Below are 14,468 nucleotides of genomic sequence, written 5' to 3'. Positions count from 1 at the left end.
AGTTACTGCTAATAGTTATCAAGATATTGTTGATTTTTCCTTATTGATAAATGGCAACAATAGTACTCTATGTTTACTTTAATTATCTTTCACTACTGACCTCCATGAAAACCATATTTTCAATTCATTTCAAATTTAGCATTTGCTAACCCTCTGTTCTATCATTGTATAAATGCATCTCTTTCACTTTTTAATAAATACTACCATGTTTGTTTCTTCAGTGAGTTTTGATTTCTTTTTTCATCAATCAAAACTCAATCTTGTTTAACTTATCTTTCGGTAAAAGATTTTTTACTGTGCTTTTACATTTTTTTACTGTATTATTATATTATATTTGTGTATTAGTATAACTTTTATTCATCTAGTTTTCTCCTTATTTCAATGCTTTTAAATTCTTTTCAAGAAAATCCATTCATTAAATTTACTTATATTGTAATTACTTATAAAGTATTAACTTATTATCATTCAATGAGTTGTTATTTATTTAAATGATCACGGTTTTTTCCATATTTTGTTGACAAAAAGTAAAAATTAAAATGCAAGACCGGAATTATTTTTTTTTATTAATTGATAGACTGCCTGCCCCAACCAAACCCTCAGTCGATGTAGCAACACTCCCTTGCGGGTCAGGCTATTTGTCAGTCGATGTAGCAGCACTCCCTTGCGAATCAGGCTATTTGTCAGTCGATGTAGCAGCACTCCCTTGCGAGTCAGGCTATAAGATAGTCGATGTAGCAACACTCCGCACATGATTTACAGTAAAAAAAAAAATAAAAACATTTTATTAAAAAAATTAAAAATAAAAACATTTTATTAAAAAAAATAAAAATAAAAACATTGTTTATATCGTTAAAAATCATTCAGAATGTTTTCAAAACTTTATGGTCAATTAAATTTGCGTTTTTGTGGTTTTTTTAAAAAACAATTTATTTGTAATTAAATTAATGGTTTTTACTTCAAAAGTCAAAAGTAATTAAAAGTGACGTATGTGTTGGCGTAAGAATCACTTTTTTCCTTCCGCTCTTCCCAAAGACAACAAACTATAGATCTATATATATATATATATATATTATATATATATATATATATATATATATATATATATATATATGTATATATATATATGTATATATATATATATATATATATGTATATATATATATATATATATATGTATATATATATATATATACATTTAAATACATATATATATATATATATATATATACATTTGTATACATTTATATATATATATATATATATATATATATATATATATATATATATATATATTTATATATATATATATATATATATATATATATATATATATATATATATATATATATATATATATATATATATTTAAATGCACAACCCATAGAGGTTGGACGAAAGTTTTACCATACTTTGTTGACATGAAAAGAAAAAAAACCAAAGTAAATGTAGCAGCACTTCTTGCATGTTTAACCTATTTCAGTCAATGTATGTGTATCCCTCCCATGTTCTGTTTTCAAAGGAATCATTTTGTTACCTTCAAAACTCCTAAACCTAACAAAGAAAAATTGTTGTAAACAAATTCTAGCAGATATTAGGTGTTCTATAATATATCTAAACAACTAAGATTTCTAATATATATAACTATACCCTACGGGCATTTTTTTTTTAAAAGTTACGTTCTAAATGTTTTCTAAACGTCTAAAAATCTTACGTTCTAAATGTTTTCTAAACGTCTTTCTAAATGTCTTCTAAACGTCTTTTCTAAATGTTTTTTAAACATTCAAGGTAAAGAACATTAAAAGGACTTTTAAAAGAGATTTAGAATGTAATTTTTAAAAACAAATGCCCATAGGGTATTTTAGTAAATATCTATAATATATTAAAGAAATAGTAAATGCAAAAGAAAAAATCAATTTAATCATTCCCTAACAAAGTATAAATTTGTTGTTTATGTTTTCTATCTGGCTGTACAACACATCCAAGAATCTTATTTTAATGCAAATCTATTTGAATTGGGTACCATTGTCTATTTTCATAGATTCTATCTTACTATTTTCATTAATTCTAGCTTACTAAAAACAGTTAAACCATATAAATTAGATAAAAAAAAAGCAGATCAAATCTTTGACATTTTCTAATAATAGATATAACTGTTTTTATGTTGCTTTTTTCATTATTTAATTATTCTTATGCATTCCTATTTTTTTTTAATGTCGCAATTAAAAAATTGTTTTACTCTATGTTTTTGCTTTTCTTATATTTAGACCAACTCCAGTATAGGATTATTAAATAGTCTTTTATGAGAAACTTTTCTCTTTTTTTTATTGTTCTGATTCACTCCCAATAAAGTTGCAAGCAACCACTATAAAGTTAGGAGTTACTAGAAGAAGAAAAAAAGAATAGAGTTAAAGAGCATGGAAAAACATGGTTGATAGAAGACTTGTAAAAGAAAAATTATAAGTTGTATGAGTAAGAAACATGAATATTGGGGAGAGCTGCTAAAGGTTAAAGTGCGAGAAAATAACTAAATGTTTAAAAGTTTTTAGAGCATATAGCATCAGATACAGTAAAAGAATAAGATTTTGCTGAATGACGAGTCAAGAGAGAATAAGTTTTGGTTGATGGAACTAGAAATAATAGCAATAACAGTATTGCATTATTTCATGCTTTAGTAAGGAATCCTTTTAACAAATTTTTTCTTTTAATTTTCTGTCAAAGGTTTCCATTGTAAACTCATATTAAACTATAGCATAACTTTATTTGAACATTGGCATACACAGTGATAAATAACAAACTATTTCTTGGTGCATTTGATCAGCTTTTTAATTTATAGTTTGAAAAATAAAATGTCCTGAGTGAATATGTTCGAGACCTTTTCAACATTTTAAAAATAATAAAAAATTAAAATGAAATTTTTTTAAATTCAAAAATGTTTTAAAACACATCAATGCGAGCTATGACAGAGTTATGGAAAACTTTTTTGCCAGACAGAAATATTTAATTTTATAACAAAGTTAAAATCCTTTAGCCTTTTCAATAAACAGAAAGTCCTATAAGGTTGCAGAACGTTAAACAGGCTTTAATGGATTGTTAGTTTCTAGCTAGATGTCTTGATTGCTCAGGTTTTTAAATCTTACATTAAGTTTTAAAAAATATAAAAGAAAATATTGTTAAAAATGGCTATTATTCTAATTGTATTATTAATTAAAACTATATTTTTAAATTTTATTAAAAAATATAAACTATTGTTTATAATTTTTTTTTAAATTTGAAAATTAAAATTTTTTTTGGACCGAATTCTCTACAAAAAAAAAGAAAAGAAATAAAATAAGCAAAATAAGAACTACAAAAAATAGTTTTTTATGTTTAAAAATTTATTATGAATTGTTTGTGTCACAGCAGTTGTACGATATCAGATATGGGGTCATCCATAAATGATGTCAGTTTTTTTTCTCAATTTCGACTCCCCCTCTCCCCTTTGTCAAACTGTCAATTTTTGGCCAACCCCCGTTATATATGATGTCAGTTTTTGTGTACTCCCCCCTTTAAAAACAATAAAAATGCATAAAAACCTTTTTTTTTTCCTGACTAAATTATACATTTATATAATTGTAGACCTCATCAAATTATATTATGTAATAGTCAATATCGACTATTACATAATATAATTTGAATAATCAACTAAGCAAATAGTATTATATATCTTTAATATAATCTTCCCATGGGTTGTTGAAGTGATCATCGATTGAAACAATAGGTAGTGAATGCTCTCCACGCTCTAAAAGGTTATCGTATTCTTGAGGTACAATCAATTTTGTTGCGCCAACTTCATTTTTATATAACCATTCAGCAGTTTCCGAACTCTTCTGCAAGGCGATGACTGCCAAAAATTCTGTCTGGCACTTGGCAGCGATACGAACAGGTTGGACCCTTTTGATTAGAGGGAGTGTTATAGCAGAAGAATTGATAGAAGCGTGCTTTTTCAACACAGCTTGAGAGGCAAAGTAGATATTGCACTTTTTACAGATTCTATCAGCTAGACAGACTGAATTGATGGACAATACGCATCATACGGCAAAATTGGAAATCTTTGGCAGTACGAGGAAGAATACTTTCAATATTTGATGCGATAAAGAGCATAAAGACGGATGATGGAAACAATTCTTTTGCTCCTTCTGAGACATCTACTGCTTTGAGCCCGTCTCTCGTTTGGTTGACAGGGACAGGTGGCGGAAGAAATTTTGCTCTAATTAGAGTAAAGTAAGAGCTTCTAATAGTCTGACAACAAGAACGATTTCCACATTTCACAATTTGAGTAAAATATTGACTTGTATGAAGATGATCGGCAATCCAACGTTGATCTTGTAATAGAAGCCTCCTTGACTCTAGCTCTGATTTGTCTGGATCAATATACTCTGCAATGGTTGGTAACTGTCAGATTTGTAGATTTGTAGACCAAGTATCAGCCAAAGCCTGTCCAGCAAAACCAAAGTTTTTTTTTTCTAAATTTTCATCTATTATCCTGCCCGATTTAAAAAGATATGTTGGTTATTATAGGTTAAAAATTATATTATTATTTTTACAAATTAACTTTTGTCAATGTAATTACCTTGAGAATCAAGATGAGTTCCGTAATGTTCATGCAGAAGAATCACCCCAGATAATTCTTTGCTTCATTGGTTCCTCCATCAATGCTAAACACAACGATAAGCTTAACCATATTAGTTTAAGGATCTCAGAGTTACCCGGTACTCCAAATGCATTAACAACGGCGCCTGTTTTTTGGCTGCTGTGATTCCAATTGGCACTCTAGCCTTGTCGTCTTGGCTAATGAAACACACTTCATATGGCCCTAAAATAGAACAAACTTCTTCCACATATTTTATAGTTGAACTGCAAAATAGTCCGTCAACATGTTTTAAATGAGATTCATTCTGAAGACTGATCAATCTAACAGGGACTGTTTTGATGTGCCTTTTGCCTTCTAATTTTCCGTTTTTCTTTGACTTCTGGATGCTCCAAGCAGATTTCCTCCATTCCAGCTTTTTTCAGTTCTCTAGTTTTCTTCTGTTGAGCTTGATCATACTTTTTTTTGGCCAGTTCTTTACATAGATGAGCTAGTTTCTTCTTTTTCTTTTTCAAATCATCCTCTTCAGCTTCAGCAATGAACCCACTTCTCTTTCTAGTTTTCAGTCCAGCAATTTCACAATTTAAAGCTGCAATCTCAAAATTGAGTTGATCTTGAGCCACTGTTCTTGCATTTTATTGATTTTTCGTGGTCAACAAACTCAAAGTTAATGCACTTTGTTGATCATCAATAACAGATTGCTCATTGGTGAGCTCAACAAACTGTGAGGAATTCTTGTCAAACTCAAGTGGAGTATATGTGGGGGCACACTGTTTTGGAGTATTGGCCCAAAATGATAATTGCTTGCTCTTGAACTTCATTGCCTTTTCATTAAATAAATTGCTTAAATACATTACTCTTGATTCAAGATCCTTATGCACCAGTTTCTCTTCTTTTAATGAATTCCATATACTTTGGACTTCTTTCTTGATATTAGCCTTTTTTTTATCGAGATGATCATTTCCATACGAGACCATCAATAAGTTAAGTAATGCGATTTTATCCATATTTTAATATTGATTTATTAGTATTGTTTACATCACAATTAGAATAATGATTTTGCTCATCGTTAGCACAAGCGTTTTAAAAGAGTTTCTTCAACCCGCTAGGGAGAAATTAGTGTTTCGAATTTTCAATAGACTTTTTGTGTTTGCATTGCATCACGTTTTACAATCAACTAGAGAGCAATCAGAATTTTGTATTTGAAATAATGACAATTTAATTTCAAAAAATGACAAAGAGTTTACTTTTATGAGTTTACTTTGAACCACATTTTATAATCTGCTAGGGAGCAAATAACGATTGCGAATTTTATATACAAAGAGTTAATATTTCTAACATAATTTGATTTGCAGTCAAATGGTAATATATTAATAAAACGATAGTAATTTTTATTTTACGTTAGTAGTTGTTATTTATTTAATGTCACTGCGAAACTTATTATATTAATTTATAATATTATATTATAGATAATTTAATAAAATATAATATCAAATTCCCCGCATTTAATATTAATTTCCCCACAAACAAAACATCATTTCTATACCATTTAGTAGATGTAAATACTGTTAAAATCTGCACATTAAAACTAAAAAAATAGTTTAAATTGACATCATTTTGGCCTAAACACCCCCCTCCCCATTGTCAATTAGTGTCAAACTTTCCAGCACTCCCTCCCTCCCTCCCCCCCCCCCCTATATTTACTGACATCATTTATGGATGACCCCTATGGTACAACTGCTGTGACACAAACAAGTCATAATAAATTATAAATATTCTAATTTATAATTTATAATTTTAAATTTTATGTGATATTATCACATATTAATAAAAGCAAATAAAATTTTGTACCACAAAAGAAATAAAGGGAATGTTTAAAGATTTTTATATTAAGACAAAAATATTTCCAGCATTTTATTATGTACATTTTTGATTTATTATTTTAGCTGATTTTATTGAGGAAGAAATGTCTCCTCTGCCAAAACAAAAAAATCAAAAGTTAGCTGCACTAAAGGTAATTTAAAATCTATCATTTGGTTCATAGTTTAGTAAGTTAGTATGTTGTAAGCTTTTTCAATGAGAGAAAGAGCCAAACATCAAACACTTTGAAGTGTTTATATAATTGTTTAAAAAATGATATAAATTTCAGATAAATGTTTTTTTTTGATAAAAAAAGGAAAAGAAAAACATTTGATTTTAGATTATAAACAAAATAAAGCTTTAAAGAAGTTTATCAATTGCCAACTGAATCTCCACATTGTCAATGTTGTCTTTTGAGAGAGAACAGTCCCTTCTTTGATTACTTTGTATCAGTGCATTTTAACAATGTCAAAAAATAAATATTGGAGAAAATTTTCCTTGGTTGGCCACTTAAAACAGTTTTTCCAGGTGCAGTAGAATATTCTGTATGAGAAACATAAATATCATTCTCATTGACCTGAGTTGAGTTTTTCTTACATTTAAATAATGTGATTATTTAAATCTAAGAAAATTACAGATTTTAGTAAAAGAAATCTAATACTCAAAAATAAAGTTTTACACTATTACTAAGTCCTACATTTTGAATTATTGCAGGATACCATTGCATATTATGTTAAATAACAACCCAATTACCAATTTGACTATCAGCAGCTCCTTTTCTATCTGCTGAATATTTTTGTTTAAATCATCATCCTTATTTTGAGTTGCATATCTCACATCATCAGTTTCATCAATCTAGATTCTTTAGATTCATTTCTTCCCATGTTCTTCTCCACACATAAACATCTGCATTAATAATGTTTTTTGCTTTGAAGAATATCTGAACAATTTTTTTCATGGCAATGCCCATCCAGTAATGTTTGTGAAGTTTTTAATTCGTTATTTAATGACAGAATGGGATGATAGGAGATAATCAGAAGAATTTAGGTTTAATACTTTTGTTTAGTTGATATATATCTTGCTCTGTCTACCATAGATTTCTTCAGTTTGAAATTCTGATTTTCTGATAACATGTTTTCCTAATAATTCTCTATCAAAAAATGATTTAGAGCAACCGAATTGTGTACAAAATCTGAGAGTGTTAACACTTCTATCAACACTTAGTTTTTTGGAAATTTTTATGCAGGGCTTAACAATTTTAACTAAAGTATGGAATGTCACAATTGTATAGTTCTATTTTTTACCTTTACTAATTTAGAAAAATCTCCAAACTAACATGTGATCGAGGAAAAACTTGAAAGGATGATAGCTGCTTATTTTGGGAATCAGATCAGGGCCTGGTAAAATAGAGGCTTTTGAGTCTATTTTGACTACAGCAACATCAGCATTTTGAATTCCTTTACCATTATGAAGAGCTTTATAAAGATCTTCTGCAGTCAATAAAGTATTTCCAGCATCAACAAAACTCCTGATGACACATTTTGCCCCTGCTGACTCTATAGCATTGATTTTTTTCCATTGAAGCCTCATTGTAATTATACCTTTAAAGGAAGAATTGTTTTGCATTGCAAACTTTCTAAAGTGCTTTTAAGTAGATGTTTCCATGGTTAGATGATGCAAAGTTAGATAATGGTTTTGCATGAAGGTTTTTTAAACAAGGAAAATCATTTTTAATTTTTCCCAAAACAACATCAGCATGACAGAGTACATCAACAAGGGTTTTCTCACATCTATACACAAAAGTAAAAAAAAATTTCTTCTTTGACCATTTTCATTGAAGAATAAATCAACTTTTCATTGAAGAAAAAATCTACTTTTCGAGTTTTTTTTTCAAAATACTCTTTTTGGGCTTCACAGAATTTGGAAAAAAGTTTCTGGAAAAAATCTTTCAGCCAAATCCAGTTTCCTCATCAAGTTGCTTAAAAGTAATTATTAATGATTGTCTAAAGATAGTATTACAAATTATTGTACAAAAAGAAATAGATGACTAGCTATCCTTAATGATTGTTTAAATCAAATATAAAATTGATTGTGCAAACAGAATTTATTGTTTAGACATCATTACAGTCATTAACACAAATATCACACCAAATCGGTAGTCATATAAAAAATATATTTCTCCCTTACTGTTGATAGTCATATTAAAAATATATTTCTCCCTTACTTTTGATAGTCATATTAAAAATATATTTCTCCCTTACTTTTGATAGTCATATTAAAAATATATTTCTCCCTTACTTTTGATAGTCATATTAAAAATATATTTCTCCCTTACTTTTGATAGTCATATTAAAAATATATTTCTCCCTTACTTTTGATAGTCATATTAAAAATATATATCTCCCTTACTTTTGATATTACACTTTTACCATTGCATTACTTAAACCTGTTTGTTGTTAAATATTTTGTTACATTAAAAAAAGTTTAAAAAATAATATTTATCAAGCACACTTGAACAATTCCGTTAAAACATGACTTTTATCTTTGAGTTTTTAATTAGAGTACTAATTATTCACCATATAAAGTAGCTTTTGCCAAGCATATCTATACCATTGTTTGGGTGTTTTGTAAGTTCAAAATATAGCAAAATAAGATTACTTCTAGGACTTCTGAAGGCTTTTTATCACTTGAGCACATGGATTTTTTCAGATACTGGAAGATTCATGTTTAAGGAAAGCAAATAACTTACATTTCATGGTAAACCTTAGGCCACAATTTTTACAGGTAATCTAATAAATCTGTCCCAGGCTCTTGCATGCACATGGTATTTTTTGTAAAAATTGAATGTATTTCTTGGTGGCTTTCAAAAACAGTTAGGGAATTAATATGCAAGTTATGACCTTAAAAGATATTAATGCTTAAAGTTCGTGTAAAGTTTCAAAGACAACAAAAGTGTAAACATTGAATTTTTAATTTTACTGCAAAAATCTACTCGTAGTAGCAGAAAAATAAAAAAGGAATGCGTCTCTCAAATCATGTTGCTAAAATTGCCTTCAAAGTAGCAATTGCACTCCACGCACAATTTTTTGCACCCAATTTTCTCTGATTCTCTTCAAATCTCTCCACTTAATAGGAATTTCAAAAAAAAAATTAACACATCCAGACTTTGTAATGACTCTTTGTAAATGTCTATGAAAAGCTAACTTTTTTTTAGTTTAGTATTTTTTTCAGTTTAGTTTTACTGTTTTTCTAGACAACAAAACTGTTTTTCTATTTTTCTGCTACTATGGGTAGATTTTTTAAGTAAAATTTAAAATTCGATATGTTTACACTTTTTGTTGTCTAGAAATCAGTAAAAAACAATTTTACTGTTTTTAATTTTTACTTATTATATTTGTTTTTTCAGTTTAGTTTATTAATATTAGTGTTCAGTTTATTAGTTTTTCAAAACAGAATGTTAGCATTTCTTTAGTCTAATTTGTAATAAAAATGGCAGAGATTGTAAAATTTTTTTTTTTTTTTTACAAAATTGATTTAGTAATGTATTAACCCTACTGATTACAGTATTAAACATTATTAATGTAAATATTTAAATGCAATATCATTATATATTTTTTTTAATTTGAAAAATCAAAACTATTTATATAATCAGTTTAATAAGATGGGTTTTATAAATTTAAAATTTTTTAATTATGAACAAATATTTGCAGATATCAATAGGCACTTCAAGCCAAGTGCTCTGGGGCTGTATTATGTTATTCAAGCTTCATTTTATCCGAGCACCTTTTTTTTTTATGACAATATATGCGAGCAACAAGTTTAAAGTTCCATCATGACATTGCACGATCGAAATTCTTCTACAAACTGCTGAAAAATATATTCTTGATTAGTCTTGTTTAACATTTTTGTTTTTATTCGTTAATTTCATTTTATAAATAAAACTTCATTTTTTTTAAAAATAAACAAATCAAAAATATTATTTTTTAAAGCTGAAATTTTGTTTATATGAATTTATATATTTATTATATTTTATATTGATGATTATAGAAATCGTTGTTGGAAATGAAGGAATTAGCAATACAGTTCGATCAACAAATGATCAATTTTTTTGGAAACAAAGGTTTTTACTTATATATTTAAGTTAATTCTTTATATATAAAGTTTTCACTTTTTAATTTTTTTTTCTTCTTTTTTTAAAAGGTGTTTTTAAAAGAGATGAATTTGTTTGTCAGATAAATAAAGATTATTACCTTATTTCTGGACGGAGAGATACTTTGATACCTGCGCATACAAATGTTACAGTTTTTGGACAGTTGCGAAATCGCAGGTGGAGATGTTTTGTTGAACGAAACGACATTTTAAGTTCGCTTAAAAACCTTTTAAGAGACTTGAAAAATAAAGAGGAAGACGAAGTTGACGATATTATGAAAAAGATTAATAACATTCCTGAATACCCTTTGATAGGGTCTCTTCCAAACAGTGTACTAAATTTTGTTAAATCCTCTGCTGAAAAATGTATACCAAGCACGATCTTTTGTGACAACAATAATAATTGCGGGGAGTTATCCGCTTGCTTTGATAGCGATTTTTGTTTTAGTTCAGCTGGTCTATATAGTAAATGTGATCTCTCTCATAGTTTTCTCGAAAATAGCAACTTAGGAATTGTACACTCGATTTCTACGTTTTCCCATGATGCATCAATAGATAGTGCAATAAGTGATTGTGGGAGTATTAACGAAGTTGTTTTGCCAGATAAAAGTAACGATTGGGAACGACTAGCGACTAACGATATGAAACGATTAACAATTTACGATCCCGAAAGATTATGTAATGAAGATTCGGAAACTTCAAGTTTAATTGATCAAACTATAACAGACAGTGAAACAAGTGATTACGAAAGTAATACTGAAAGTAGTTCGTCTGCTTTTATAAATGCGTCGGACACTCATTTACATACAAGTTTATCTACAGGAGAATTCTTTTCCAAAAGCAAAGATATTATTATAACAAAGAAATTAAAAAGAAGAGGTATTCGAATTTCCGTTGGCTCATCGAGCTCTGGTATGTCATTCAATAACAAATATCTTAATTGATTTTAATAAAGCAAATTTGTTTTGCGATAGATATATTAGCGATCTCATTTCTAACTCAATTGAAAATCTCCAAGATTTGTGTGTTGGAGTTTTTGAGTTGAGAATCAGATTGACATGTTTTGACATGATGTATAGAAAAATAATTTTAAATTGAAGTATTTTCTTCCACCTAAATTGAAACAAATATTTTGTGAGATTTAAAGAACAAACGAAGCTTTATAATTAATTTCAATACAAAAAAAATAAGTTAATAAAGCGTATTAAGTTAAAAACGCATTTTTTTGTTGTTCAAAAGGATTGGTTGGCCCAATTTTCAGGGCCGACGACACGGTTTTCGAAGTAGGGGGGCACAATCGTCAATTCTTAATAATAAAAAAAAAAGGTCCTTAAAAAAAAAGTGGGGGAACACGTGCCCCCCTCCCCGATGTCGTCGGCCCTGATTTTATAGCACTTTTGTCGCGGTTTATTATTTATCTTGTGGTTCTTGTGCTAATTATTTTATCTTGCGTGATAATAAAATAAACACCGCAATAAAATGTTATTTATAGATAAATTTATTTAATATGTGGTTGGGATTTAAAAACGATAGGCTACATTTTATTTACTTTTCTAGCCAAATTTTACCTGAAATCTACTTAGAGAACTTGTTTATAGTTTTGTTTCCAAAACTATTAGGTGTCAATACTTTTTGAATATTCTTTAGATGAGGAAGATAATCAAATCAAAGAATCGTTGCAGCGAACATATATTTCAAGTAGGATTTTTTTTTTTAATCGATAACAAAAAACTACTTAGATTATTTTTTGTCGTTTTTTAATTTAGCACGTGTGATCGTGTGAAAAAATCAGAGTTATGATAAAGATAATTAGGCGTTCTTATAAAATAAGTAATTAGTAATTTCTTATTTATAACATTTAGCAACATTTATCAATTACGCGTAATTGCTAAATGTTGTATATAAATAAGAAAATATTTCAGTTAAACATATTCAGTTAAACATATCTTTACCTTATAGAAGGCACTATAAAATTATTTTGTAATAATTGATTTTATTTTACGTTACTGCAAGTGCAAGTTTTTTTAATCTTTTTTTCTTTTTTTTTTTTTTTTCGTGCAGTAGATGTTTAGTATTTTTAACAACAAGGTATTTTACTGCAAACTTATAAACTTTAAAGGTGCCTAGAGCATTCTTTACTCCAATAAAGTCACTCCATTGCCAGTTACCTTTTACGTTAGTTTTTAGGAGATAATCCTAAATGACTAAAATAAACTTTAGCCTTAAAAGTAATTTAGACAAATTTAAATAAAATAATTTGAACATAATAGTATGAAAATTAAACTCAAAATTGTTTTTCGATATGTAATATACTGTTGCACGTACATCGTGAATTTATTGACAAGGTACTCGTAACATTTGCAAAATAAAATTCATTATTCATAAAAAAAATTGTATTAACTCTTTTTTAGAAATCAAAAATTTTTCATTCGTTGATCTGATAATTGTTTCGATAAAACAAATGTACCTTCTATACCTTCTATAGCCAAAAATTGTTTTATTTCTTCTAATTATAGTCAAAAGTGTTTTTTTTTTTTTTTTTTTTTTTTTTTCTAAAGGTGTTATGGATAAAAATCCCATCTAAACACCATAAAAATCTACCGAGATCTCGCCTCTCCTTTAAAATGCATACAATTTCAACATTGCGTTCATATGCAAAATTATTCAACCCGTCTATGCAAGGTCTCGTTTATGAAATACTGAGATCCCGGTTCGGTGCGGTGAAAGTTCTTCATACGAACACGAACTGAAAATTAGAAGAAAAAAACCTATTAATATAGGCAAAAGTTTTTGCGGCATTTTATCACTTATGAGTCAAAGTGATTCGCTACTCGAAATACAGAACAAAATGATTTATAAAATCTAACCCTGCAAATAAAATCAATTAGTGTGAAAGTAGCTAATTATGAATGTTTTAAAATGCTTTAAAAGGTAGTTTCAGAAGTACTCAATCAAGACCAAATCAACATTTAAATTAATTTTATATAAGTATTTTTTGTAAATCCGTGGTGTTGTTTTTATTTAAAGGCGGGAATAAGTAAACTATAAAGCATCTTTAAAATTAAAACCCAGTTTAAATCCCTTTAGTTAAATTTTTTTTATATTGTTGCTACGAATTAGCGTTTAAAAATTAAAAAAAATTTATTATTGTGCAAATAATAGTTTAAGATTTAAAAAAAAAAATACGCTTTGTTTTTTTTTTGTGCATTTATTATAATATTATAAGAAAAATGCAAAAATAATTTTCTTGTGATATTATAAAAAAAACACATTACTTTTATTTATAATATTGCAGGAAAAAATGCAAAATTTATTTTCCTTAATCTAATTCTAAACGAAGTCAAAGTTGATGTCGTCATATGAGGTCATTTGCTATATCATTACTATATATTTATTTTGTATATTACGTTACACGGTTTTTATTAGCTACGTATGTTACGGTATATATATTAGGAGGCTTAGTGATAAGACAAGATAGTCTTCTCTTTGCCCATTTAAATCTTTTATTCGTGTACTTTGCAATTATGAATATTCTTTAACGGCGGAGTATGTTTAAAAAAAAATTATTCTGAAGATAAAAAGGTTTCTTAGCGACTATCATGCATGATTATTTCTTATTTACAGTGAATTTTAACAAATATTTTTAATGCGGTTTTAATGACTGTAAGAATAAATAAACACTGAGTTTTTGCTTCTTTATTATATGGTTTTTGTTTTGTTTGATCGACAGTGTATCTTGTCATTTTATAATGAGGCGAAAGGTGGATAGTGGACTTAAGTTCACTAAAATAGAACATGGCAGCTATTAAACCATAAGCATAAGGTAGCAATT

The 14,468-nt window shown here is 27.7% G+C and overlaps 1 protein-coding gene across 3 annotated transcripts in view; it reads left to right on the top strand.

The window, feature by feature from the left end:
• Positions 1 to 14,468, top strand: part of LOC100215135 (uncharacterized) — a 61,695-nt gene that overhangs the window by 20,286 nt on the left and 26,941 nt on the right. For 2 of the 3 annotated variants that reach the window (XM_065800462.1, XM_065800463.1), the window contains 4 exons: positions 6,574 to 6,641; positions 10,535 to 10,607; positions 10,688 to 11,548; positions 12,284 to 12,334. In XM_065800462.1, coding sequence (XP_065656534.1) covers positions 6,574 to 6,641; positions 10,535 to 10,607; positions 10,688 to 11,548; positions 12,284 to 12,334 — 1,053 coding nt within the window. The remainder of the gene's footprint in view (positions 1 to 6,573; positions 6,642 to 10,534; positions 10,608 to 10,687; positions 11,549 to 12,283; positions 12,335 to 14,468) is intronic. The other variant, XM_065800464.1, reaches the window with a different exon arrangement.

The sequence above is a fragment of the Hydra vulgaris genome, chromosome 06 (genome assembly GCF_038396675.1).
Source record: "Hydra vulgaris chromosome 06, alternate assembly HydraT2T_AEP".
Taxonomy (NCBI): Eukaryota; Metazoa; Cnidaria; class Hydrozoa; order Anthoathecata; family Hydridae; genus Hydra; species Hydra vulgaris.
Note: the sequence above shows the minus strand (reverse complement) of the source record. Positions and strands in the feature narration are given on the sequence as shown.